Source organism: Lacerta agilis, chromosome 3 (genome assembly GCF_009819535.1).
Source record: "Lacerta agilis isolate rLacAgi1 chromosome 3, rLacAgi1.pri, whole genome shotgun sequence".
In the NCBI taxonomy this organism is placed as follows: Eukaryota; Metazoa; Chordata; class Lepidosauria; order Squamata; family Lacertidae; genus Lacerta; species Lacerta agilis.
The window spans coordinates 35,647,321-35,675,277 of NC_046314.1; the positions used below are offsets into that span (position 1 = coordinate 35,647,321).

Genomic DNA, 27,957 nt, shown 5'->3' on the forward strand with positions numbered 1-27,957 from the left:
TTTTTTTTAAGGATTGCACTATGCAAACATTACTAGTGTTCAGCTGAGAGTAATGTATATACAGTATTTCACATGAAGATTACTCAGCAACTTTTAATTTCTAACTGCCCTTTCTTTTTGCAAGTAAACAAGAGAATTATGCAAAAATAAGCAGCCTGCATCTTTGATGTTTTTGTTTAGATGTGAAATCTGAAGCTATAGAGCACCTTTGATCCGCTAACAGTTGACCGATTTTCCAACCCCAGTTCATTAGTGTGCTTTGGGTCTATCAGCTGCAAGAAATTCACCAGTGTATGTCACACTCATGTGAAATACTCATTTCATTGACAATACTTATTAGATATTTTGTTAATTTTCTTAATGTTTGTTTTTGTCTTGTCCAAATGAGTGTTGTAAGTAATATGGAATTTGAAATGTAATGTTTGCTAATAATGTTTGTGGAGTATTGAATAGTCTTGTTTTGGGGGGGAAATGCATGTGTAACAAAAATAATCTTGCTTGCTGTAACTAACAAATGGCATGCAAAAAAGCACTTGAAAATATTATTCCTAGATTATTAGAAATGCACTGACCTATGCTATGCTACTTTAAGACATAGTTACAACTGTCTAAAGGTTTAAAAATGAAGCTTAGCTATGACATTTGATAAGCTTTTATATATATTTTACTTTATTTCATTTTTTATAATATAGGATGTAAAAAATGTATTTTTTACTCAGTAGATAACACAAAATAATTATAATCCCTAGGATATTGAAAATGAATGCAGACATCTCAAAATTTATCTAAAAATAAAATTATAATGAAAATAGGAATTGTACATGCACCCATTGTCCCTTATGTGAGGGAAATATATATACAGTTCCCTAGAGGAAACATTTTAGAGTGAAGGGCTAGCCACGCCAAAACTTATGAGAGCCACAGCAAAGGGGAGGAAGGCCACGTTTCTTCCTCCTCCCGAGATCCCTCCACAAGACTGGAGTATGCACCTGAGGATCTTTGCCTTATTACCCCAATCCAGCAATATGATCCAGCTGGGAGGGTTCATGCACTGGCATGAAATTATCTCTCTTCCAAGAACAGCTTTCCCATTCGTTTCAGTGAAGGGAGCTGTTTTACACAGCCATTCCTTTGAAATGAAAGGTGACTCCCCCTCCACACATATAATAGATTCATATAACCATCTGAGTGCACCCTGTTCAGTAGATTGGGACGTATATGTACATCTATTCAGCACTGTACAACAATTACAGTGAGTTGGAATGAAGTATGAAGTAAAATAAATTTTCTGCTTTCACAGTCAAAAACTGAGCTTTAAGGAACGGGTACGGATGGCTAGCCCACGTGGACAGAGTATCAAGAACAGGCAAGCTTCAGTTGGTGACAGGAGATCACCAAGTACTGATATTACGGCAGAGGGCAGCCCAACAAAAGTCCAAAAGAGCTGGAGCTTCAATGACCGAACACGCTTCCGACCTTCCCTACGTTTGAAGAGTTCACAGCCTAAGCCAGTGCCAGATAGTAAGGTTTATTTGTTTTTTAAAAAAATATCAAGTGTTTTACTCATTGTAGTTATCATCCAGTTTACAACCACAAATTTGACTTTCATCATAGTAAAGCCACAGACATTTAGGAGGTTCTGTGCTTTGATCCTAATCTTGCTGAAGCCATGCTTCTCCTACTGCTGCTTAATTTAAAGGTACTTTATGTGTCTGTACCTTCACATATACAGGGCAGTCCAGAGATTATATGGGCTCTCTCCTATCCAACTATATCTGGTCATTAACAGGCAGGCTCCAAACCCTATCGTACCTGTGTACAACGGAGGGATGAAATCCTTCTGGTGATAGTCTCTCATACTACATTGGATATAGTACGCTCTGGCACCCATCACAGTGTCTCATTGCGACAGAAGCGGTTTAGTCATGCTGCCCTCATGACCCGGAAAGCTGTCTGTGGATAAACGCCAGCTCCCTTGGCCTGAAAAGCGAGATGAGCACTACACTCCATAGTCACCTTTGGTTGGACTTAACTGTCCAGGAGTCCTTTACCTTTTACAAACTGGAAAGGGTGCCACCAAGTCCAAGAGGACACCAAAGTAGTTTATAAGCAGAGTCAAGGAAGTTTATTTCAGAAAATGGAAGTCTTACCCAAATGAGACACATACATACACATGCAGAGAGAGAACTTTGACAAAAGAAAATGAAAGTAAACATTAAGGAATGTGAAAAAAATGTAGAGAGCATATTGCTTTAAAACAGACCCATCCAGCCTAAATAATAATAATAATAATAATCAGAACCAGGAAGCCAACTACAGACCTGGTTGGATAACAAGAGAGTTAAGGTGTTTCTTAAAAGAGACTGCAGAAAAGCTGGAAGAATTCTGTGTGGCTTTTTGCACTACAGAAGATTCCTAATATTTTAGGAGGGAGATCTGACAAATTGAGCCAAACAGAACGTTCTAGGCCTTTTGGATGAATTCAAAATAAACAAATCTCCTTGGTCTGCTTGACCAACTCATCTGGAAATCGAAAGGTATCACCCCACCCCCAAAAAAGTTTTGCCTACTTTTAGTTCTCTTTTTATTACTGTGAACAGTACCTACATTTAAAGCTACTTTTGTTACATGCTGTAGTAGGCCATGTTCTAAAACTTTTCAGTTTGAATTTGTGGTTTTACCTAAAGGAATTTTTTTTAATCTGTATCCAAACCATTTAATCTTTCCAGCCCGTTATATGAGATAATTAGTATTCAATATATCTTGAAGGGATGGTGCAACTTACTAACCCATCAAAGTGTTCCATCATGAGAAGTGCACAGACATTTCACGTTATTAATTAAAAAGAACTCTACAAGGATGCATTTGATTCCCATTCCTATTTTGTAAGCTCACATGAACTCTGCCCTTTCATTGCCTTCAGTGTGATTTTGCAGTCATCACGGTTAGAAACTTATTTTTAAAAATGGAAACACTATTATGGCATCCTCAATTTACTTCTTCCCTTGTCCTTTTATATTATTTATGTATTTTTAATGACTTTTTTCCTCTGTACACAAACACTTTCTTCTCAGTTGAACTGTCTTGCTCTCTAGTCAGCCCCTATTCAGTTCCTTAGTGGTTTACAATGAATAATGTTCATATATAATACGCTTTCCTGATAGATCTGCATGGTTTACAAGACATATATTAAGAATGACAGGTGTCTGTTTAATGAGTGTTGCCTACCTAGGCTTGCCAGCTTTTTTTGCAACTGATGCATCATTGCATCTCCATAACACATAGTGTTTCAGCAGCTGAAGTTTTTGCTTTTCAAACTGAGTTAAAAAGCAAAAAGGGGATGACAATCCTGTGGCCATCCCAATCACCATCCCTTCCCCGTCATAGTCGGATCTGTGAAGTACACAGGACATTGGAATAAGTATGATTGGTACTCTCCGGCGAATCAACCTGAGTGCCTGAGTTCAAAGCACTGTATGAGAAACTACCCAGAGTTAAGGAAGAGAAAGCAAAGAAAGCCACAGTATAGTGACTATAGCCATTTTAACCATAGAACTATTGCTCTTATGGCTTTTAAAACATCTTGCAATTCTGCATAATTATTCAAAACAGAATGATTTTGTTTTAATTAAATAAAAAGGCTTCCGGTTTGGTCCCCGCCATCGTCGGACGCGCGTTGTGCAGCTCCGTTTTCGAAGCGGCCGACGCGGTTGCTGGCAGGAGAAGAAGGAGGGGGCTGGGCTCCGAGCCCCCTTCAACCCCCAGGGAGGGTGTCTCCGGGGCACAGAAAGTGGCGAAAGCGCGGGGAGCAGCGGCTGCGGTGGCGGGCGTGAGGGCTCCAGTAACGCGGAGGCGGGAGGAGCCGAACGCCTAATAGAACGCAGCGAGCTCCCGGGTAAGCAACGCCTTGGCTCCAGCCAGCAGCGAGCCCGGTTCCGAGATGTCACCGGGACCAAATTTCCTTTAATAGAGCTCCGATTTGGAGAGAAACTAAAAGGAGTAGTCCGGGTTATGTTGCGACACCCCGGAACGGAAAGAACGTAACGGAGCTTTTACAAGTAATGGAATAGATCTTCTGAGAGCAGCAGCACGTAGGTGCAAGGACGTTCTCTTCATTAAATAATATAAGGACTAAAGTCACAAACGGACAGAGGTATAGTGTAAATATTTGGCTTAACATGGATGTTGGTGTTAATTAGGACTGTTGGAGAATAAGAACTATCCATAATGGCGTCGGAGAGAGGAATGAGCCAGCAGTAAAAGACAAAAGACACCTCAGGAGGCGGATAACAGATTAGAACGCACTTTAGCAAGCTCATCCGCCTGGAGATTTATACCTTTCCGGATTAATTCCTTTGGATTGTTTAAAGCACTTCACTATCTTTACTATCTTTACTAAAGCACTTTACTATCTCTAGCCGTGTTGGAGGCAAGTGAGTGGGTTGCCTAGAGCCCAGGCAGATCCAGGCTTGTTTAGAGCACCTTACTGCCCCCTGCAGCCTCGGAGGTTACATACAGGACTGTTCACTACTCAGGACTGCTTAAAGCATCTCATCACCCTTTGCTGCTAAGGAAGGAACTCATGTGACTGTTCAAAGACACGTATCGATTAAAGCACTTTATTGTCCTCTACTGCTTTGAAGGTAAAGTATTAGACTGTTTAAAGCGTTGTTTAAAGCACTTTACTGCCCTCTGCTGTATCGGAGGCAAAGAACTGAACGGATTAAAATCTTGAATTGCTTGAGGCACTTTACTGCTCCTGGCAGCTAAGGGGGAAATAATTTGAATTATCTAAAACCTTTGAATTATCTGAAGCACATTCAAGTCTTGGGCGGACTAGAAAACAAGGAACTGGACTATTGGTAACCTTGGACTCTCAAAATCATTCTGTCTCTCTTTGGGGTACTGGAGAGAAGAAAACCCTTAGGATCAAGACCATCAGTAATATCAACACTGAATGCTAGTAAAAGGTTAATTCAGAACACCTGATGAGACAACCAATGAGTAATCTATACCACTGGACTGGATGAATTTGATCAAATGATGTATAATTGGCAATAGTTATTGAGATAAACCACCTCCCAGCTTAAATCCCACCCCCCCAATTTTTTTTAAATTATTACTATTATTTCTTTTTCTTTATTTCCCCCTCCCCCTTTTTTTTGTTATCCTTTTTCCCCTCCCACTTTCCCACTTTTTATATATATATTTTTATCTTTTTTCTTTTTTCTTCTCTTCTCCTCTACCTCTGCTTACCTCCCTTCTCCCCTAGGTTACACCTGCCTGTCGGCCCGATTCCCCAGGCGCTCTTTATATTGAAACAATAGAGTCATACTGGGTTATTATATATACAATAGATGATGAAAGTTTAACAGAATGTCAACCAAAAAGAATACTGTACCACCGCAAAGTAGAAAAGGGTCAGGAGTGGAGTCAGAGATGGCAATGGATATAAAAGAATTAATGTTAAATCTGAGAAAAGATATATTAGATTTAAAACAGGAACTGAAAATGGAGATTGGAGAAAATACAAAAAGAAATGAAGAACAGTTTCAAAAATTGGGAGAAAAATTAGATCAAAATGTTATGGCCACTGAATCTCTGTCAAAACAGGTAGAGGACCTGGCACAGAAAAATACAGAACTGAACTCTATGGTGCAAGAGCTAAAAGGGAAGACGCAAAGTGTGGAAGAAACCACAAAGAAACTGGGTAGGGAGGGAAAGGAGATAAGAAAAGAGGTAAATAAGACTAAAAAGGAGGTGGTGAATTTAAGATCAGAGCAGGAAGATATCCTAGATTCTATAGCTATGCTTCAGATGCATAGAAAAGAAAAGACATTGCGTCTAAGAGGAATCGTAGAAGAAGTGGGAGAGATGCTGGAAGGAAAAATAATCCCTGCATTGGCAAATTGGCTGGAGATGCAGGAATCAGAAATTTCCTCCAGCATCGAATCCTTATATAGAACCAACTCAAAAACTGCAAAAGCCAACAAATGGCCATCGGATTGTCTCATTACTTTTAGAACAATGGAAATAAGAAACAAAATCTTGCAAACTAGTAATAGGAAAAAACTAGTGATCCAGGGAAAAGAAATAGTGATATACAAAATCATTCCTTACAGACTGTTAAAAAAACGAGAAGTATATAAACCTCTGGTAGAAACTCTACAGAAAAAAAATATAAAACATAAATGGGAGTTCCCAGAGGGGATATCCTTCTCCTATAAGGGGATGAGGAAAAAATGTTTATCAGGAGAAGAAATGGAAAGATTCAGGAGAACCTATAAGGGGGACTTCGGTGACAAAAAACAACAGGAAATAGAAGTAGGAGAATTAGTTGATGAAGAAGAATCCAACTAATAGATACTTTTTATTGAATAAACTATATTAATTAATGAAAATAAATGATGGAATTGAAAATAGCATCGTGGAATATAAATGGGTTAAACGAGAAAAAGAAAAGGAATAAAATATTTCATGTGTTGGAAAAACAAAAAAACGACATCACATGCCTACAAGAAACACACATCATCCCAAAACATCAAAGATTGTTAATGAACAGAAAACTGGGTCAAGAATTTATTGTTTCATACAACAAAAAGAAAAGAGGCATAGTAATGTATGTACATTCAAAACTGGAACCGAAGCTTATGTACAGAGATGACCAGGGGAGAATATTGATGGTAGAAGTCCAAGTTAAAGGAGAGAAAATGATCCTAACTGGAATCTATGCCCCTAATGAAAAGAAAAAAGAATTCTATCAGGGGCTACAGGAGATACTACAGGAATATATAGGGGAGAAACTCATCATGATGGGCGACCTTAATGGGGTGGTGGAACCTGAAATAGATAGATCTAAAAAAAAAGCGGACGCAAAACAAAGTAGATTACCCAATTCCTTCTTTCAAATGGTAGACATCATTGGTTTATTTGACGCCTGGAGATTCAAACATCCATCTGAAAAAGAGTTTACGCACTATTCCCACGCTAAAAAATCTGCGGGTAGAATAGACGCAATCTGGACAACAAAAGAGTTATTGGGGGAGATCCATACAGCAGAAATCCATCCTAATATCATATCAGATCATAATCAAATCCAACTGATTATAAGAGGTAAACAGATAGGAGGTAGGAGATGGAAATTGAATGAAAGCCTTCGGAAAGATGATAAGATTCTGTCGTCTGCAAAGAGAACTTTAAAAGAATACTTTCAGATCAATACTGATAATGAGGTCAACATCAAAACAGTATGGGAGGCGAGCAAAGCCGTTTTAAGAGGCTTCTTTATACAGCAGAACTCCTACCAAAATAAAATAAAGGGAAAAAAGAAAATAGAACTCTGGGAAGAGATAAAAAACCAGGAAAGAGAACTATTTAAAGATCCAGATAACGAGACCATCAAAGATAAGATAAACTTTCTTAAGATGCAATACGAAATTATATTAAATGAAGAGATAGAATGGAAAATTAAGGCTACAAAACAAAAATATTTCGAACACGGAAATAGACCAGGCAGACTGCTTGCCTGGCAACTGAAGGAAAAGAAAAACCAAGGTATCATAAATAAAATTAAAATAGGTGAGAACTGGATCACAGATCAGGCGAAAATAAACAAATCGTTTATAGATTACTTTACGGGTCTATACAGAAAAGAAAAAGAGGATATAGAGAAGATCACATTGTACATAAAAAAGAACAAGTTAAAAGAGCTGCCAAAGGAGAAATTGGGGAACCTCAACTTACCTATATCAGAAACAGAAATCCACAACTCCATCAAAAAACTACAAATAGGAAAATCCCCAGGCCCTGATGGCCTCACAGCCCTATATTATAAAAAACTAGAAGAGATATTAGCTTCACCTCTACGTGATACAATAAACGAGATCTTGGCCACGGGAGAAATACCGAACACATGGAAGGATAGCTTTATTACGCTAATACCCAAACCAGAATCAGACTCTACCCTGATGACAAACTACAGACCCATCGCACTTCTAAACACAGATTATAAAATCTATGCAGATAATATGGCCCAAAGGCTCAAAGAAGTGCTCCAGGAAGTAATTCATAAAGATCAGACAGGGTTCCTACCCAAACGTCACCTAAACAGCAATGTAAGACAAATTATCAACATACTGGAATATCTGGACTTTAAAATAAACAAACCAGCGGCAATAATGCTACTGGATGCAGAAAAGGCATTCGACAAAATCTCGTGGGCCTTCATGAAGGAACTAATAAAGCAGATGGAGATGGGAGTCACATTCTACAAAGGTATATGCGCCATCTATGAGGAACAAAGAGCCAACCTCATAATAAACGGTTCTATAACAGGAAGCTTTCCAATAAGTAAAGGGACCCGACAGGGGTGTCCCCTCTCCCCCTTAATATTCATACTAGTGATGGAAATTTTGAATAACCAGCTTAGAGAGGATTCAGGAATCACTGGTATCAAAAGTCTGGGAAGAACATACAAGATAAAAGCCTTCGCGGATGATCTGATTTTAACAACTGAAACACCACAGGAAAGCATAGCGAGGGCCTTAGAAATTATAGAGGAATACGGAAGTCTGGCAGGATTCAAGCTTAACAAGACAAAAACAAAAATGCTTGTGAAAAATATGCCAGAGAAGGACATAGAACGGTTGGAAAAGACCACAGGCATAAAGGTATGCCAGAAAGCAAAATATCTTGGAGTGTGGATCACCCCAAAAAATATAGATCTGTTCCAGAATAACTACATCCCGATTTGGAACAATATAAAGTACAACATGGAAAAATGGAGTAAGCTAAAATTGTCCTTACTAGGGAGGGTAGCAACCGTGAAAATGTTGGTGCTTCCTAAACTCCTGTTCTTATTCCAGACAATCCCTATACTGGGGGGGGAAGACAAGCTGAAAGAATGGCAGAGGGACATTGCGAGGTATATCTGGCAAGGTCAGAGACCGAGAATTAAACATTTAAATATGATTGACATCAAAACAAGAGGAGGACTGGCCTTGCCAGATATAATCTTGTACTATGATGCCGCCTGCCTTACTTGGATAGCTGAATGGTGCCGACTAGAAGATCTGGAATTGTTAGATTTAGAAGGATTCAACCTGAGATTTGGATGGCACGCATATCTAAACTATGATAAGCATAAGATCCATAAAGACTTCTCAAACCATATCATAAGAGGCTCCATAATGAAAGTTTGGTTAAAATATAAACATCTACTGGAACAACATATGCCATGGTGGAACTCCCCATTAGAGGCCCAAGAGAGAAGAGGTCACGCTCGAACGACCAAATGGCCAACGTACCTTGATTTGCTGGAAAGAAGAGACAAAAAATTAGAACTAAAATCATACGAAAATTTAAAGAACACAGTAAAGGACTGGTTTACTTACTATCAACTCTTCGAGAGATATAAAGTCGATAGCAAAATAGGTGTGATGGCCTGGGAGTCAGACTCTGATGCTGAACCTGAGGGTTCCCAGCCTGCACGGGATTCCCCGCCTCCAGAACCAGCTGAGCCGGGGCCAGGGCTTGAGCCTGAAGGATCCCCACCTGTGCTGGATCCCCAGGTGCAGGCATCAGCAGAGTCTGCTCTGGCTCCTGATGGGAGGGAGGACCCATTGCCTGCAGGTGCTCCACTCCCAGCCTCTTCAGAGGAAGCTGAGGCATCCCCTGGGTCCAGTAACCCACCATCCTCTCCTGAGCTACAGAGGCTCAGGGCAGAGAGGCGAAGGGAGTTAAGTGTCTGCAGGAGGAGTGCTCGTCTCCAGGCCCGGAGGAGAGGCGAGTCTCCGGAGGATCGGGACCGCCCTAAGCATAGGGCCAGATAAAAGCCAGCCAGACCCAGCCCAAGTTGCGTGAGCAACTTAGTTGCAAGCGTGTGCTCAACCTGCAACCTTGTGCCTGAACCTGCCTTGGACCTTGATCTGCTCCCTGCCTTGCTCCCTGCCGGATTGACCTCCTTTGGACCCCTAGACCCAGGACTGGACTTGGACCTTGCTTCATGGACAAACCCTTGGGGCCAGCACAGTTTGCTCACGCCACACCCGCACTCCCCCTTCGCTGGGGTGCGTTCGGGAGGAACTAGTAGCCATGGCTGACCAGGCGGCTGCGCTGGTGGCATTGGCCCAGGAGAACCAGGCCTTGACCCACACCGTGCAGCAGCTAAGCAATGTGGTTACGGCGCTTCAGCAGCGTTTGGATGCCTTACTGGCTCCTGGGGCCGCCGCCCCAGCTCCCGGCAAGTACCCAGTGGCCCTGCCAGAGAAATTTGATGGGTCCCCAGCCAGCTTTCCCATGTTTCTCGCCCAGGCCAAGCTGTATATTCAGGGGCGAGCTCGGGATTTCCCTGACGATCGCACTAAGGTGCACTTCCTGATCAGCTTGCTGAAGGACCAGGCGGCCAAGTGGGCGTTGCCGCTGCTCCGGCAAGACTCCCCCTTGCTGACAGACTATACGGGGTTTTGCAATCATCTGGAAACCACGTTCGCCAACCCTCAGAAGGGGAGTCAAGCCAATCGGGCAATTCGGCGGTTGAAACAGGGCAAGTCCACAGTGGCCACCTATGCCACGGAATTTCGGCTGCTGGCGCAGGACTTGACCTGGAACGACTCTGCCCTGCGGGACCAGTATCTCGAGGGACTTTCAGACGAGATACTGGATCAGCTGGCCACGTTGGATCGCCCTGCCACACTGGATGCCCTCATCCAACGGAGTCTGCAGATAGACGATCGGTTGGAGGACCGTCGCCAGGCCCGGGGCCGCCGGCACTCCGGGCTCCCGGCGCCGGTGCTTCCCTGCAGTTCCGTGGCCAGAGCTGAGTCATTGGAGGAGCCGATGCAGCTCGGGGCAGCGCGGCCTCGCCTCTCCCCCTCGGAAAAGACTCGGCGTCGGGAGGGGAACCTGTGTCTCTACTGCGGTGGGAGTGGACACTATGCCCGAACCTGCCCTGAGAAACGCCAGCCGCAGGGAAAACGGCCAACCCCAGTAGTTCATGGCCCAGGCTACCTGGGGTCCCAAGCATCGCATGATGGGCCCTCACCAGTGGAATTGCAACACCTCATGATACCGGTGCGTCTATACCCCCCCGGTGGGCCCTGGATTCTCACCCACGCTCTGGTGGATTCGGGGGCAACCCGCTCCTATATGGACTCTGCCTTCGCCACTCAGCATCAGGTGCCGCTTCAGAACAAGCCGGAACCAGTACAGGTGGAGGCAATTGACGGACGGCTCCTACGCTCGGGCGCTGTTACTCGGGAGACCCAGCCCTTGGTCCTGTGCTACCAGCAGCACCGGGAGGTGCGAACCCTGGACATTGCCACCATGCCCCGGTTTCCCCTGGTGCTTGGGATGGACTGGCTGGAGTCGCACAATGTTCAGATCGACTGGGTCAATCGGACTGTACGCTTCCCAGACCCGGGTTCCCATGCTCAGTCCGAGTTAGTAGCAGCTGCCCCCATGGGTCAGGCTTTGTCAACGCTCCCTGCTGTGTACCAGGACTATTTAGACGTGTTCGAGGAACAGGGAGCAGACAAGCTGCCGCCTCATCGGTCCTTCGACTGCGGCATAGACCTACAGCCTGGGGCGCCCCTGCCTGTGAGCCGCTTATATTCTCTTTCGGAGCCAGAGCGTGAAGCCTTGCAGGACTTCCTTCGCAAGAACCTGGAACGCGGGTTCATTAGACCCTCTACCTCACCCACTGCTGCTCCTGTACTCTTCGTTAAGAAGAAGTGTGGGGAGCTTCGCCTCTGCCATGACTACCGGGCCCTGAATAAGATCACCATCCCAGACCGGTACCCCTTGCCCCTTATTGCAGAATTGCTGGAGCGGGTGCAGGGGGCGCAGATGTTCACCAAACTGGACCTCCGAGGGGCCTACAACCTGATTCGGATCCGTGCCGGGGACGAGTGGAAGACTGCATTCGGGACCCGGTATGGGCAGTTTGAATACCTGGTTATGCCGTTCGGATTATGCAACGCGCCCGCCGTGTTTCAACGGTACATCAACCACGTGTTCCAGGACTTGCTAGACAAATACGTGGTGGTGTACCTAGATGATATTCTGGTTTATTCCCGTGACCCAGCCCGTCACGAGAGTCATGTTCGGTCCGTGTTGCAGCGCTTGCGGGAGCACCGCCTGTACGCCAAGCTCAGCAAGTGCGAGTTCCACCAGCGGTCAGTAGACTTCCTTGGACACCGACTCTCCCCTGACGGGGTGCAGATGGACCCTGGGAAGGTGGCTGCGGTTCGAGAGTGGGCAGCGCCCCGGAACCGCAAGGACTTACAGCGGTTCCTAGGGTTCGCCAACTATTACCGGACCTTCATTGCAGATTATGCTCATCGCACCACCCCATTAACCCGACTGCTGCGCCCCAAGACGCCCTTCTCCTGGGATGAGGAGGCTGAAGTGGCATTTCAGGGGTTGAAAGCCTGTTTCCAGAGGGCGCCGATTTTACAGCATCCTGATCCCTCTCGTCCCTTCGTGGTGGAGACTGATGCCTCCAGTACGGCTCTCGGTGCCATCCTGTCTCAGCAACACGGACCCGATGCGCCACTGTTACCCTGCGCTTACTACTCCCGGCAGCTCCTTCCGGCGGAGCGTAACTATACCGTGTGGGAGCGGGAACTACTGGCCATCAAGGTGGCCTTTGAGGTCTGGCGCCATCATCTTGAGGGGGCACGACACCCGGTGGAAGTGAGAACGGACCACCGGAATCTGGAGTACCTCCAGACCACCCGCAAGTTGAACCAAAGGCAGATCCGGTGGGCGCTGTTTTTCTCCCGGTTCCAGTTCCGGATCCGCTACATCCCTAGCTCCCAAAACCGGAAAGCGGATGCCCTGTCCCGGAAACCTGAGGACGTCGCAGACACTGTACAGCAGGCAGTACCGACGACTATCTTACCACCAGCCGCATTCCTGGCCACTCAGGAGGCCAAACCGCTGCAGGCTCGGGTGCGAGAACAGCAAAGGGTCGACGCTTGGGCACAGGAACGGCTCCAGGAACTGTCTGACGGGTCATGCCCTCGATATCCGGGGCTGGCCCTGCACCAGGGCCTACTGCTGCACCAGGGTCGTCTATACATCCCACCAGGACCATTGCGGGCTGAGGTTCTCCAGATGTCCCATGATGCCCCAGCAGCAGGGCACTTTGGGCGGTACCGGACCACCCATCTGGTAAGCCGGGAGTTCTGGTGGCCCCGCCTGAAGGCTGATGTGGCACGCTATGTTGCTGGTTGCGATGTCTGCCGGCGGGCCAAGGGTCCTACCGGGCGACCCCCCGGTCTGCTCCAGCCATTACCAGTCCCACCGCGTCCCTGGCACACGGTCTCGCTGGACTTTGTGGTGGACTTGCCCCCATCTCGTCACTGTACCTGCCTTCTGGTTTTCACGGACCATTTCACTAAGATGGTGCACTGTGCCGCCTGCCCGTCCATACCCACAGCTAAGGAAACGGCTCAACTGTACTTGCAGCACATCTTCCGCCTGCATGGCCTGCCCGAGCGTGTGGTTTCTGACCGCGGCGTCCAGTTCACATCCCACTTCTGGCGAGCCCTGCACCAGACCCTTGGGACGGAGGTCTGTCTATCTTCGGCCCACCACCCGCAGACCGATGGCCAGACGGAACGGGCAAATGCGGTGCTGGAGCAGTACCTCCGGTGTTACTGCAGTTTCCAGCAGGATGACTGGGTCGATCACTTGCCATTGGCGGAGTTCGCCTACAACAATGCAGTGAACGCCTCCACCCAGCAGACCCCGTTCCAGGCCTCCTACGGCTACCATCCTCGTTTGTTCCCGGACGTGCTGCCAGCTTCCGCAGTCCCCGCAGTGACAGACTGGCTTCAGGAGCTTCAGTCCCAGCAACAATTATTGATGGAGCAACTGCGCCAGGCCAAGGACGCATACAAGGCCCAGGCTGACCGACATCGTCAGGAGGGGCCAGAACTCCATGTTGGCGATCGGGTGTGGCTCTCTACCCGTCACCTGCATCCTTCTCGGCCCTCACGAAAGCTGGATGCACGGTTTGCCGGCCCATTCACCATCACTGCTCAGGTGTCGCCGGTGGCGTTTCGCCTCCAGTTACCTCCATCGCTCAAGGTTCACCCAGTGTTCCACCGGTCCCTACTTAGTCCAGTCGCCCCGCCCGACGAGTTCCACCCAGACAATCCACGACCGCAGCCAGTTTTGGTTGAGGGGGAGCCTGAGTACGAGGTGGAGCGCATTCTCGACTCACGATACCGCAGGGGGAAGCTCCAATACCTCATCGACTGGAAGGGGTATGGGCCTGAGGATCGTTCATGGGAACCAGCGGAAAACGTCCACGCACCTGCCTGCCTCCGTGATTTCCATGCAGCTTACCCCAGCAAGCCTGGTCCGGCCCCTCGGTTGAGGGGGGGGCCTGGGAGGGGGGATGGTGTGATGGCCTGGGAGTCAGACTCTGATGCTGAACCTGAGGGTTCCCAGCCTGCACGGGATTCCCCGCCTCCAGAACCAGCTGAGCCGGGGCCAGGGCTTGAGCCTGAAGGATCCCCACCTGTGCTGGATCCCCAGGTGCAGGCATCAGCAGAGTCTGCTCTGGCTCCTGATGGGAGGGAGGACCCATTGCCTGCAGGTGCTCCACTCCCAGCCTCTTCAGAGGAAGCTGAGGCATCCCCTGGGTCCAGTAACCCACCATCCTCTCCTGAGCTACAGAGGCTCAGGGCAGAGAGGCGAAGGGAGTTAAGTGTCTGCAGGAGGAGTGCTCGCCTCCAGGCCCGGAGGAGAGGCGAGTCTCCGGAGGATCGGGACCGCCCTAAGCATAGGGCCAGATAAAAGCCAGCCAGACCCAGCCCAAGTTGCGTGAGCAACTTAGTTGCAAGCGTGTGCTCAACCTGCAACCTTGTGCCTGAACCTGCCTTGGACCTTGATCTGCTCCCTGCCTTGCTCCCTGCCGGATTGACCTCCTTTGGACCCCTAGACCCAGGACTGGACTTGGACCTTGCTTCATGGACAAACCCTTGGGGCCAGCACAATAGGATTTGAAAAAGAACCTTCCAAATTTTATTTGGAAGTGTTAAATTCTAAAACAAAAACGCTATCAAAAGCATACAGGATACTGTTAGACTGGATGGTCATGGAGGAACAAATAAAAACCTCAATGACACGCTGGGCACAAGACGTAGGTCAAAACATCATGTTAGCTAGATGGGAAAATCTATGGAAGGTGAACTGGAGTTTCACAGCATGCAACTCAATCAGGGAAAACATGATTAAAATGTTTTATAGGTGGCATATCACCCCTTACAAACTTTCTAAAATGTACAGGAATGCAAGTAAAAAATGCTGGCGATGTGACGAAGTTGGGAACTGGTATCATCTATGGTGGGAATGCAAACAGATAGAGTCATTCTGGAGAGAGATCCACCTAGAAATAGAATTAATATGTAACATCAAATTTAAAAGAACTCCGGAAGCCTACCTTATAGGCATAACAACGCCTGATATTCCAATGAGAGTACGAAGTTTTTTTTTATATGCCACAATTGCGGCTAGAACTTTAATAGGTACAAAATGGAAAAGTGCGACAGTGCCAAATATAAAAGATTGGATTAATAAAACGCTAGAATATGTAGAACTGGCACATCTCACAGAAAAAATTAAAGACAATCCAAAAGAAAAATTTATAAAAGAGTGGAACGACTTTATACAATATCTAAAGAAAAGATGTAACACCAATACAGTAGCTATTATGGAATAGCCTCTGCCGCACTACAAAATGGAAAAAAAAAGAATAAAGAAAAGGAAACAGAAGTTAAAGATAACATCAAAAGAACAACATTCGGGCTGAGTCCCAAATATTGAAAGTATATTTAATATTAAATTTAATGAAGAGATAAAATGGGAAGCCTTAGGAAGGAACTATAAATAATTTTAGCCTCACTGAGGTAATCAGGAGGCTAGAATAAGAGAGTATTTTTAAAGAATTCATTTAATAAAATTATTCGGATTAGTATTACATGAATTTATATCTATTTATGTGGTTTGTTTTTTGTGTATTTGTATTATGTGATAGTATGTATTTGTATGTGTGTATGTATATGTACATGTAAGTATGTAATTTGTAATTGTAATTTGTTTAATAAAAATTTTAAAAAAAAAAATAATAAATAAAAAGGCTTTATGTGCCAAAGGATATCAGAAATTAGTATTTAATTCTCGGATAAATATTAGTAAGAAATCCAATGTGGGGTGCTGAGTATGCAGCCAAAATTTGGCAGCCGTAGTTTACCCTACTGCAGTTGAGAGTTATATTCAGAAACATAGTGCTTCTGACCTAAGAGGTAGTATTTAGCCATCATTAGTGGTCATTGATAGCCTTATCCTTCACGAATTTGTCTTTTAAAGCTGTCTTAACAGTGTGATCCCAAATTCCAATCTGCTGTCCTATAATAGGCAGGATTTTGATGGAGTGAAAGTGCCACTGCCCAATAATACTTCTGTCAATAGGCAAATGTATCTGCCTGTGATAATTCTGAGCCCCCAATTAATAAAATTGCCTCTGAAAACAGGACTCCCCAAAAACCTATTTGGAATATGCTTCTGTTTTGGCCTCAAAGAGTTAAGCTGTCGAGATGGGACTTGACTTGGGTCATTCTTTCAGCACATCAGCAGAACTTAGAAGAGAGGGTTTTAGACCTTGATCAATGCTTGATTACTGCCAGGATTTGACAGTTCTCACAAAACAAGCAAATAGGATGATAAAAGTGTTTCTATTTTGTTGAGTAGGCAGATATACCTTGGCTGTTGCTCACTCTAAGAACAGCACTGTAAGGGAAAAAATGAAAGCTGCATTTATAGTTCCACTCTTGCCAAGGTAAACCACAAAAAATATTGCTGAAACTTATGTACACTATCATACAGAACTATCCAAAGCCCTAATCAGCCCTGGTGAGAGTTCAGATGGAGTGGAGTTGTCCCTCTGCCCAGCCCTGTCCAGCTACCCCATCCTTTGCCATTTGAGGGACTCTGCTGTTTTCTCCTGCTCTGGAAGCTAGGAACCAAACCAATGGATTCAAATTACAAAAAAGGAGATTCCAACTAAACATCAGGAATAATTTTCTGACAATAAAAGCTGTTTGACAGTGAGACAGTCTTCCTTAGGAGGTGGTGTACTCTCCTTCACTGGAGGTTTTTCAGCAGAGGTTGGATGGCCATCTGTAATGGATGCTTTCATTGAAATTCTTGCGTTGCAGAAGTTGGACAATATGAACTTCAGGGTCCCTTCCAACTCTACAATTTTATGATTCAAGTAGACATATGCTATCCAAATGTCCTGGCAGATATCCAAATAAAACTGACATTTATAAGCAATGAATTCAGGTGTAGCAAGGGCCGTAAGGCCACTGGACCACTGCTATTTGTCCTTCCAGTTTTGAAGGATAAATATGGGAAACATAAGGGCTGACAAAATACACTTTTTTGTCCTGCTGTTAGTCTTTATATCATAGGAATGGAATTTAAATGGACATCTGTAAATATCAAGGATTTCTCCAATACAAAATTAGCAAGACCAGAAAGTAAGTATCACTGGGCATGCCCACATCGTATGCTTCAACTAGACATTTTCACCATTCCACTTCCAGCATCCATCTGTATTAGACAGTGACTTCCTATAAAGACACTGGGAATCCCAATATACCCAAAACATCATTTTTTGCTGAATAAATTAAGTCTAATGAAATGTTCCATATAGATTCTAACAGAATTTTCAGTTATTTGAGCTGTATAGCACACTCTATTCTATTCTATTCTTTTCTAAGCTTCTGCACGCCTACTTTACAGAATTCCAGTAAGCATTTGTGAACAGTTACAGGTTTAATTTTCTGTAAAGACCAATTATTCCCTCCAGCAAGATTATTTTGAGTTTGACAGCTTTTAGAATATTTGACCTTTTCATACTTTAATTGACCCTTGCATTCTCTATGTAGGTATGCATATCATTTATGTGGAATTTCTCTTGCAGCTGAAGCCAGTATTACTACAGATGATGTATATGATGAGAGAGGATGCCAGTGTGATGTCTCAGTAGAAGATCTCACCCCTGCACTTAAAACAGTTATCAGAGCTATCAGGTAGGTGGCAAATACATTAACAAAAGAAAACACATCAAACTTCACAGATGTACCTAGAAGAAATCCAGCAGCACTTCAGATTACGCAGTCATCTGTTAACTGAGATGGAAGAGAAATTTAGGCCACTTCTTTCTACCTTGCCTATTGGGTTTTCAGGGCAGCAGGTGCCTGTAACGTAACTATACAGTACTTAATGTATATATGAAAAAGATGCTTGCACAATACTCAGATTATATGCTGAAACTTAGAACACATGTAATCCAAGACAAGTAGGTTACTAGAATAGTGCTTTGAAAAACTGAGTGGTTTTGTTTGCTTTGCCTCTTGTAAATAAAATAGTTCTGGCAACAGTATGTCAGTGCTCTCTATCTGATGTACCATTCTAATTCAACTAAGAATCTTGAGGCACTTTAATTACTAACATATTTATTGTGTCATAAGATTATGTGGACTAGAGTCTGCTTTGTTACAGGCATCTCCAGCAGATTCCCCCACTCCCAGTTCTATGATCCAAATAGTATGTTATGAAGTGTACAGAGGAAATTTCAGTTTATCCATCAACATGTTGCATTGAAAATGATGCAAATTGCCATCTGTAAGGAATAGTTCAGTTGACCAATACATATGTCAGAAAAGTGCTATTTTATCTTTTCAACATCTCACTGATGACAAATTATGTAGTGTTTTCATAAATTGTATTGGAAAATACGTCAGAATAAAATAGCATTAGAAATAAGCCAGCAGCAAAGTACTTCTTCCCTGATTACTAAAAGAAAAACATATTTTTTATAATTTATTTCTATTTCTTGCCTCATTTCATCATAATCAAAACTATCTAGCCTCCCAAAGTTGCTGAAGCTTGACAACTTTTATTTGAATGAATTGGAGTTATGAAAGAAAGGTTCTAGTGGAGAAGGTACACCCTCAGCGAATGTGTTCTAAGATTGGGTTTCAAAACAGAAACAACCAAAAGCAATTAAATGAAAGAGCTGCTGCTCTAACAGTAACAAGTTAATAATTGATGAGAAGCAAAATGAATACACAAAGTTTACTTTTGCAAAATGAAAATTTAAGCATCTTTTTAACACACAAGAAAATGTTTGGAACAATTTCCATGTGTTAGTGTAATGTAGTAAATGTACAGTGCAGCTGGGGACATAACTGTGACAGAGCTACACTGAAAACACATGTCTGTCACATAGCTTGGGTGTTAAGGATAAAACTTCATTTGTATAATTTAATGAAGTTATTTGGGATGGAGTTATTTCTTGGCATTAGTGAAAACAGAACCTTGCTTTTACATTCACATAAAACTACACAAGTTTCTCTTGGTCTATGGAAAGTGCTTATCCTTCAGTATAGGCATAATATTGGGACAGTTGATATCAAGAGTGGAACATCTTCTCCAACCCAAGAACCACATTTTCTTGGGGCCAACCTTCTGGCAACTACATGCCTGTAGTTTGTGGGCTCATGGCCAAAACAGGGTGAGACAGTGGCTATAACTCTTACAATAGTTTGCAATAGTTGACTACATAACAGTCGTGCAGAAGCCAGGGGTTTCTGCACACACCCACATACCATATAGCATCCTCTATCTTGGCAAGCAAGAGGCATTATCCCAGTTCCAGGCAAAGGCAGTTAAAGGTGCAAAGTACGCCAGTGAGCAGTGTAGCAAGAAAGGGGTTGTGGCATTGGGAAGGGGGGGGTTACGAGATCCAGATAGAGGGCCACGTTTGACCCACTGCCTGGAGGTTCCCCACTTCTTGTTTATATTTTCATTTATCATTGTACACTTCTTGTTTATATTTTCATTTATCATTGTACAGTAGAAATAATGGGTTGTAGTGCTAAGGAAAGTGTTACATCAGCAGAAGAATTTATCTCCATCTCCTTCCTCCTTGTGTCCCCTAAATGTGTTCTGAGGTTTCCCCCAACACTTCAGAATATATTTAGAAATAGTGCAGGTCATGTACAAAGCAAGGGGGGAGAGTTCCATTGCACTAGCACTAATCCTTGTGCTAGCACAAATATTTAGTTGAATACTACCCCATGGAATGGAGCTTCTGAAGCACATTTAATTTCCTGCATGTTGTTGTTGTTCAGTCGTGTCCGACTCTTCGTGACCCCATGGACCAGAGCACGCCAGGCACGCCTATCCTTCACTGCCTCTCGCAGTTTGGCCAAACTCATGTTAGTAGCTTCGAGAACACTGTCCAACTATCTCATCCTCTGTCGTCCCCTTCTCCTTGTGCCCTCCATCTTTCCCAACATCAGGGTCTTTTCTAGGGAGTCTTCTCTTCTCATGAGGTGGCCAAAGTACTGGAGTCTCAACTTCAGGATCTGTCCTTCTAGTGAGCACTCAGGGCTGATTTCTTTGAGAATGGATAGGTTTGATCTTCTTGCAGTCCATGGGACTCTCAAGAGTCTCCTCCAGCACCATAATTCAAAAGCATCAATTCTTCGGCTATCAGCCTTCTTGATGGTCCAGCTCTCACTTCCGTACATTACTACTGGGAAAACCATAGCTTTAACTATACGGACCTTTGTCGGCAAGGTGATGTCTTTGCTTTTTAAGATGCTGTCTAGGTTTGTCATTGCTTTTCTCCCAAGAAGCAGGCGTCTTCTAATTTCGTGACTGCTGTCACCATCTGCAGTGATCATGGAACCCAAGAAAGTGAAATCTCTCACTGCCTCCATTTCTTCCCCTTCTATTTGCCAGGAGGTGATGGGACCAGTGGCCATGATCTTAGTTTTTTTGATGGTGAGCTTCAGACCATATTTTGTGCTTTCCTCTTTCACCCTCATTAAAAGGTTCTTCAATTCCTCCTCACTTTCTGCCATCAAGGTTGTATCATCAGCATATCTGAGGTTGTTGATATTTTTTCCGGCAATCTTAATTCCGGTTTGGGATTCATCCAGTCCAGCCTTTCGCATGATGAATTCTGCATATAAGTTAAATAAGCAGGGAGACAATATACAGCCTTGTCGTACTCCTTTCCCAATTTTGAACCAATCAGTTGTTCCATATCCAGTTCTAACTGTAACTTCTTGTCCCACATAGAGATTTCTCAGGAGACAAATGAGGTGATCCGGCACTCCCATTTCTTTAAGAACTTGCCATAGTTTGCTATGGTCGACACAGTCAAATGCTTTTGCGTAGTCAATGAAGCAGAAGTAGATGTTTTTCTGGAACTCTCTAGCTTTCTCCATAATCCAGCGCATGTTTGCAATTTGGTCTCTGGTTCCTTTGCCCCTTCGGAATCCAGCTTGCACTTCTGGGAGTTCTCGGTCCACATACTGCTTAAGCCTGCCTTGTAGAATTTTGAGCATAACTTTGTTAGCGTGTGAAATGAGTGCAATTGTGCGGTAGTTGGAGCATTCTTTGGCACTGCCCTTCTTTGGGATTGGGATGTAGACTGATCTTCTCCAATCCTCTGGCCACTGCTGAGTTTTCCAAACTTGCTGGCATATTGAGTGTAGCACCTTAACAGCATCATCTTTTAAAATTTTAAATAGTTCAGCTGGAATATCATCACTTCCACTGGCCTTGTTGTTAGCAAGGCTTTCTAAGGCCCATTTGACTTCACTCTCCAGGATGTCTTCCTGCATAGTTCTCAGTAAAAACATTATTATCCTTAGCCTATCTAGAATTGTTGATTATTTTGTGTGAGCTTATTGATGGGCCACTTTCAGTGGTATGATGGTGATTTGATGTATAAGGTGCATATGGATAATTAATGTAGATCATATTTCTTGTACAGAATCATGAAATTTCATGTTGCCAAAAGGAAATTTAAAGAAACTTTGCGTCCCTATGATGTTAAAGATGTCATTGAACAGTATTCAGCAGGCCACCTGGATATGTTGTGCAGAATTAAAAGTCTTCAATCAAGGTAACAGATGGAAATCCTTTTACAAATATAAACTATATTCGTATAAACTGTCTTATCTTTAGCTTGGCAAAAACCAAGCTTTGTGTTTTAACGCTACTGTGTCTCCTTGATACTAATTTTCCTTGAGCTTTTGCAGATTGTGCCCACAAGTTCATTTGTGCCTGAAATCAAAAATCAGATTTAAAAACAACAGTGGACAACTGTCTACAGATATTTGTGCATTAACCACTAAACAGATAGTTGTCACTCTCGACAACTCTGATCAGTGTTCTGACGGGTAGCAAGCTGATTCTAGGCAACTACTTCCCTTTCCCCCACATTAATTGGCCAACTCAAAAGATAAAATTGACAGTCATTTGTTTGAAAGGAGAAATCACTGTGTGCAGCAGAAACAAAAAAAGCCCTTTATCACGGCCAAAATCTATACCAATTTTTTTAGAATGCACCTTCAGTCCAAAATGAAAGTTCTGTTTGTAGGGTCCAAAATGAAAGTACTGTTACCTGCTGAAGTGATCTTGCACACTTGTATATTTAATTACCTTGCAGGGTTGACCAAATTCTTGGAAGGGGACAAATTGCCTCCGATAAAAGAAGTCGAGAGAAAAATACTGCAGAGAATGAGACAGCTGATGACCTTAGCATGCTAGGGCGCGTAGTCAAGGTGGAAAAACAGGTAACATGACTCTCAACGATCACGAGTCCCATTTTATTTTATTGATCACTATTTCAGTAATTTAAAACATGTTTAATATATGGAAGGTAAAATAATTTCCTCTGGTTTCTACACCAAGGTCATTTTGTGTGCAAAATTATTCTTCTAAGGTGTCAGGGGCATTTTGTACTTTATTCTTTTTTGTTGTGTCAGTGGGACTGTGCCAGTTTTAAGTGAATAGAACTGGCCTAGAAAACTGCAGTCATAGCGTAAGTGCTGTAGAGAAATATCTCCACAAGTTCTATACATTTGGGTAAAATTTCACTGGAGCTGCTTGAATGGATTCATTTTTCACCAAAATTTAACTAGCCTTTCTTTGCAGCTCTTATGGTTGGCCATCTGTCATGGATGTTTTTAGCCGAGCTTCCTGCATTGCAGGGGGTTGAACTAGATGACCCTTGGGTCCCTTCCAACTCTAATATTCTATGATTATTTATATATGTTTTCATTTTAATAGTATGTATGCTTGGTTTATAATATTTGGTATTCATAGACTATTTTCTTCTTTCACCGCCAGGTTCAATCCATAGAGTCAAAATTAGACTCACTGCTAGATATCTACCAACAGGTCTTGAAGAAAGGATCTGTATCTGCACTGACTTTGGCTTCATTTCAAATGCCAACTTTTGAATGTGATCAAACTTCTGATTATCAAAGCCCTGTAGATAGTAAAGATTTGTCTAACTCTGCCCAGACCAGTGGATGTGTATCCAGATCAGCCAGTGTCAACATGCCATGTGGCCTACAGCTTATACTGACACCAAATGAATTTAACCCTCAAGCTTACTATGCGTTTAGTCCAACTATGCATAGTCAAGCCACACAGGTGCCAAATGATGGACCTGCAACTCTATCAGCTAATAATGCACTAAACCAAATACACCAGACATCTAAGCCAACAACACCTACAACGTTACAGATACCACCTTTTTCATCAGTAAAGCATAACAATAGGCTGGAGCCTATACATGTTATTCCCGTGAGCATACAGGAAAATACTTCTGATGTCACCGCTTGCCTTGTTGCTTCAAATGATAATGGACAAATTGCACAGTCCAGTGTGACAAAGGATCTCTCATGGAGAAAAAGCCTTGATACAGAAGGGGAATCCTTGGTCTCAGTGAAACCAATAGTGCAAATGGATATAGGGAAATCGCTATCTGTTCAAAATCTTATACAGTCAACAGCCGAAGAACTGAATGTACAGATTTCTGGTAGTGACACCAGTAGTTCAAGAGGTAGTCAAGAGTTATACAGCAGATGGAGGGAATCAAAATTATTTATAACTGATGAAGAATTGGAAGCAGAGAGGGAAAATGAGACTTTTGAAGGCATTTCCCACCCATTAGTGGAAACAACTCTCTCTACAGACTCTCTAAGGACTGGAATGTCAAAATCATCTCAAAGCATTTGCAAGCCAGGGGATGGTGCAGATGCTCTCAGCCTGCCTCATGTCAAACTTAAATAGCATTTTGTGGATTTTGTTCACATGCTGAGTAATCCTTTCAGTCATACATATCAGAGCATGGACTATTTTGAAAGCCCTTTTAATGATTTTCTAAAAAATTAAATTAATCAGAAAGAAAAGCAGTTGTATGAGTCCATATCTTTTAGTTGCATGAAAATGCATGTTTAGGAGATGGAAAAATTCAATTTATATCTGCAGTACATTGGTTCTTTCATTTAGTACAGTAGGTATAAATGAGTTATCTACAAAACTAATGCTAGAGGTTTATCAAATAACAGATCTGAACATGTAGAAACCATGTTTCTAAAGTACACAAGTAAAATTCTCAAGATATTAAAAGCACTTTGCTTTTGATTAAAATAAATATTTGCCCTGAATTAGACCAGTTATGTTTGCAACAAAAACTACTATATGCAGCTGCTAACAAAGGAACACCCATAATAAAAGATTAGAAATGGCTGCTAGTTGCAAGCTTCCATTGATATAAGACTGAGACAAAGTATTTTGCACAGCACTTTTTTTAGGTTAGGACTAACCTTTTCCCCTTTTGCTATGAAATGTACACAATTCCAAGTTATCAGGGATGACCTTCAATGTGAATTTTTCTCTTGTCTCAAACTTTCTGAACATATTGATGGTCCTCTTGTGAATCTGAAGAATTTTTGGCAGAAATCTCTACAAGGGAGAAACAGAAGCTTGCTTCAGGTGTAATATCTTCTCCTTTTATGATGTAGTCAGTCCTCAAGTTCTGAGGCTGAATGATAGCACAAGCAAAGATTGGGGAGAATAGAAATAGTACTGTATGAGATAGGAGAAATAAAAGAAAAACAGTGGAAGGTAGAACAGGGAGAAAATAGAATAATTATTTTTCAGGAGTTAAGAAAAAATTAAAAAAGAAAAGAGTACAGTATGCAGAAGCACAGGTAAAAAAAACAGGTAGATAGAAGGAATGAAGGGTTAATCATTTGTCCTCCCCACAAAGACTAAAGAAATACAACTCATCTGACAGTGAAGACTACCTGTCAGATCCTCAAAGTATTTGTTCTTGGAAGGTGCGCTGGGAAGAAAGGAAGGTCTACAGAACTGCCTGTAGAGGTTTTAACAATGGGAACCTAGAAACGGGTGTAACTTTCGAATAGATGTTCCAGAGCAGTCTTTGTACCCCAAACTCTATCCACATAGGTTTGTGATTCACAGCTTCCAGGAAATTGAAGTTTCTCCCCCCACCCACCCAAAAAATGTATTTTACTTCCCAAATTTTACGAAGACTAATATGAAGCACCAATACTAGTAAATATTTACAATGCCATACCTAAGCTTTGCCACAGAAATCTTTTAAAAGCCTATAAGCACATTCCAATCTCACTTCCCATTGGTAACAAATGTTGCTATTTATTATATTCCCCCCCCCCCGCCCAAAATATACATTCTGTGTATGCTCATGAGCAGGATGTCCTGTGTTCAACCTTCTCTAGTGATTCCAAAGGCATTCCACAAACTGAAGGATGCCACTACTAGCTCACTCAAGAGCATGTGGTCGTTTACAAGCCAGCCCTGCTGAGAATGATGTTATGCATAAAAATGTCACAACAGTCTTAATCATGGTTAAATGCTGCGGATTGTACTGCAAACAATTTGAACTGTTTACTCTAAATCTGTTGTAGTTTCTGCCTCCATTGTTCTTTTATACAAAATAAATTTCTTGATGTTTCCTCTTAATCTTATGTGAAAGTACACACAAATTGTAAAGTGTTTATACTGTGTCATTCATATGATACCTACAAAGGATTAATGCTGTTCTGCAGCTTTTGCTTGGTCAAAGCTCATGGTAAATACAAAGAGAAGGCACCTTGAAGCACATGGCTGTCTTTCACTTCCCACATAATTTTCCACAGCTTACCATTACAATTTGCTGTATAGTTTTTGCTGAAAGTTGATGGCTGTAACATGTTTATGTGAACATAAACAGATTTCCAGAATATTTACAAGGAGGCGCCTAAGCAAAATATATTTACAAGGAGGCAACTGGAGGTGCCTAAACAAAATTTGTCCTCCCAACAGATTATTTCTGCCCACCTACTTGTCAAAAGCAGAGGAAAAAGAGGTGTGTTGATGAGTTGCATCTGTTGCAAACTATGGGGGGAAGGGGGAGGAGCATATAGTTTATGCCTGTCACTCCTTCCTCTGTTATATAAAATATACTTCTGCCAAAACAAGTTCTGAGATAAGAGTTTAAATACTTCCTTATTTAGATATCTGCAGTTTATCCAGCCAAAGCTATTTTTCCCTATTAAAAAAATAGAATACAGAAGTAGACCTTTATTTTATGTATTGAATGTTTAATACAGTAGTGCCTTTTTGTGCTTTATGTGAAATCTAGCTTAACAAAGGAGGTAGAGCAAAGGCACAAGGCAAGCAACACATCTACAAATAATTAGACCTGTTTCCCATTTTAAATAGATAAACATGCAATATCATTCCATCACGTATATGGAGACAACAGCATCTAAATGGAGCTGCATTTCAGTTATGGGTTAGAGAGGGTTGCTGCTACAAGGCAACTACGGTTGTCTTGACTTAGATGATTCACCTACCAGAAATTGCTATTTTTGCCTTAATCAGAGGACATGCTTGAGTCCTCCTTGTTTTAATTATGCACATAATTTGAAAGTTGGCTACTTTCAAAATACATACAAATCAGGAATACCTTTGCAAAGTTACAGCTAACAATTCGTATTCTCACTCCATCCCCAACAAACACACAACACACCCCCTTTGCACTGGCAGGATTTACAAATGCTATTCTAAATGTATATGGTCTTTTTCTACTGTTACACTGATTACATTTTAAAAAACAATTATGTGAAGGTTTTGATTTTTAATGTGAGTGTTCAAGTGTGGATTTCATATATCATCAATGGGAGTTCCTACATGCACAACATAGCATGTGGGTCATCTTTCCTCCTGCTGAAACAATTACCAAATTTTCATGTGGAATACTACTGAACTCACCACAATGATAATGCAGTGTAGAAGCAGGGACAGAATGAACTTCTCCATTGTTATTCATTGAGAGCTGTCAATCTCCCTGTGTATTAGAGCATATGAAAGCTGTAAAAACAACAAAACAGGAGGGAACAATTTGATCTTTCCGAACGATTTGAGGATTACAATGTAACAATTAATTTTATTTTGATAGGTATGTCACATGTTCCAAGTTGAAGAAAGAACTGAACATAATAATAATTCTGATAGTATCTAAAATATATATTTCTTCATATGATAGTTTTATTTAAATAAAGATAAGTGTTCAAACTTAGAATTCAGTATCACACTAACCACAGTAAATGTGTATGAGATATTCATACCTAAACAGACTGCTGTTATTAAATACAATGGCAGTTGCTTCTATCTGACCAGAAAAATCAATCCAAAACACTTTATAAAACTGTACGCCCATGAGTTTTTATATGTAGTTCTTAAATAATCAAAAATTCTGTTAGCTTACCTCAAGTGTGTCAAGGTTAAGAAAATGCAGGTTTTAGCTCCAACTTTTGCTAAGCATCTGTTTAAAGTGTGAATGACGTTCCAATTATTTCCTGAGGAAAATAATACTTCCCTAAATTAATCCAGATGTCACATTGACTAAAAATTAATGCACAAATAGTAACAGAAAGCAGATAAAGAAAAGCGTTATGCTAAAGCACAGTAAAATTTAGCAAAAAGAAAAACTAAAATATAAGCAAAAGCAAGCTGAATCATGGTGTATAAGTG

The 27,957-nt window shown here is 42.5% G+C and overlaps 1 protein-coding gene and 1 long non-coding RNA gene across 4 annotated transcripts in view; one reads left to right on the forward strand and one right to left on the reverse strand.

Annotated features, from left to right (window-relative positions):
* The window catches only part of KCNQ5 (potassium voltage-gated channel subfamily Q member 5), a 272,418-nt gene extending 248,116 nt beyond the window's left edge, over positions 1-24,302 (forward strand). For all 3 annotated transcript variants that reach the window (XM_033143240.1, XM_033143241.1, XM_033143242.1), the window contains 5 exons: positions 1,301-1,521; positions 17,999-18,107; positions 21,872-22,003; positions 22,550-22,676; positions 23,233-24,302. In XM_033143240.1, coding sequence (XP_032999131.1) covers positions 1,301-1,521; positions 17,999-18,107; positions 21,872-22,003; positions 22,550-22,676; positions 23,233-24,183 — 1,540 coding nt within the window. In that variant the 3' untranslated portion in view covers positions 24,184-24,302. The remainder of the gene's footprint in view (positions 1-1,300; positions 1,522-17,998; positions 18,108-21,871; positions 22,004-22,549; positions 22,677-23,232) is intronic.
* Positions 24,303-24,669: 367 nt separating this feature from the next.
* Positions 24,670-27,817, reverse strand: LOC117043514. Its single transcript, XR_004426199.1, has 3 exons — positions 27,692-27,817; positions 27,196-27,294; positions 24,670-24,858 (listed from the first exon to the last, which is right to left on the reverse strand). It is a non-coding gene; the product is annotated as an uncharacterized LOC117043514 (long non-coding RNA).
* Positions 27,818-27,957: the final 140 nt, after the last annotated feature.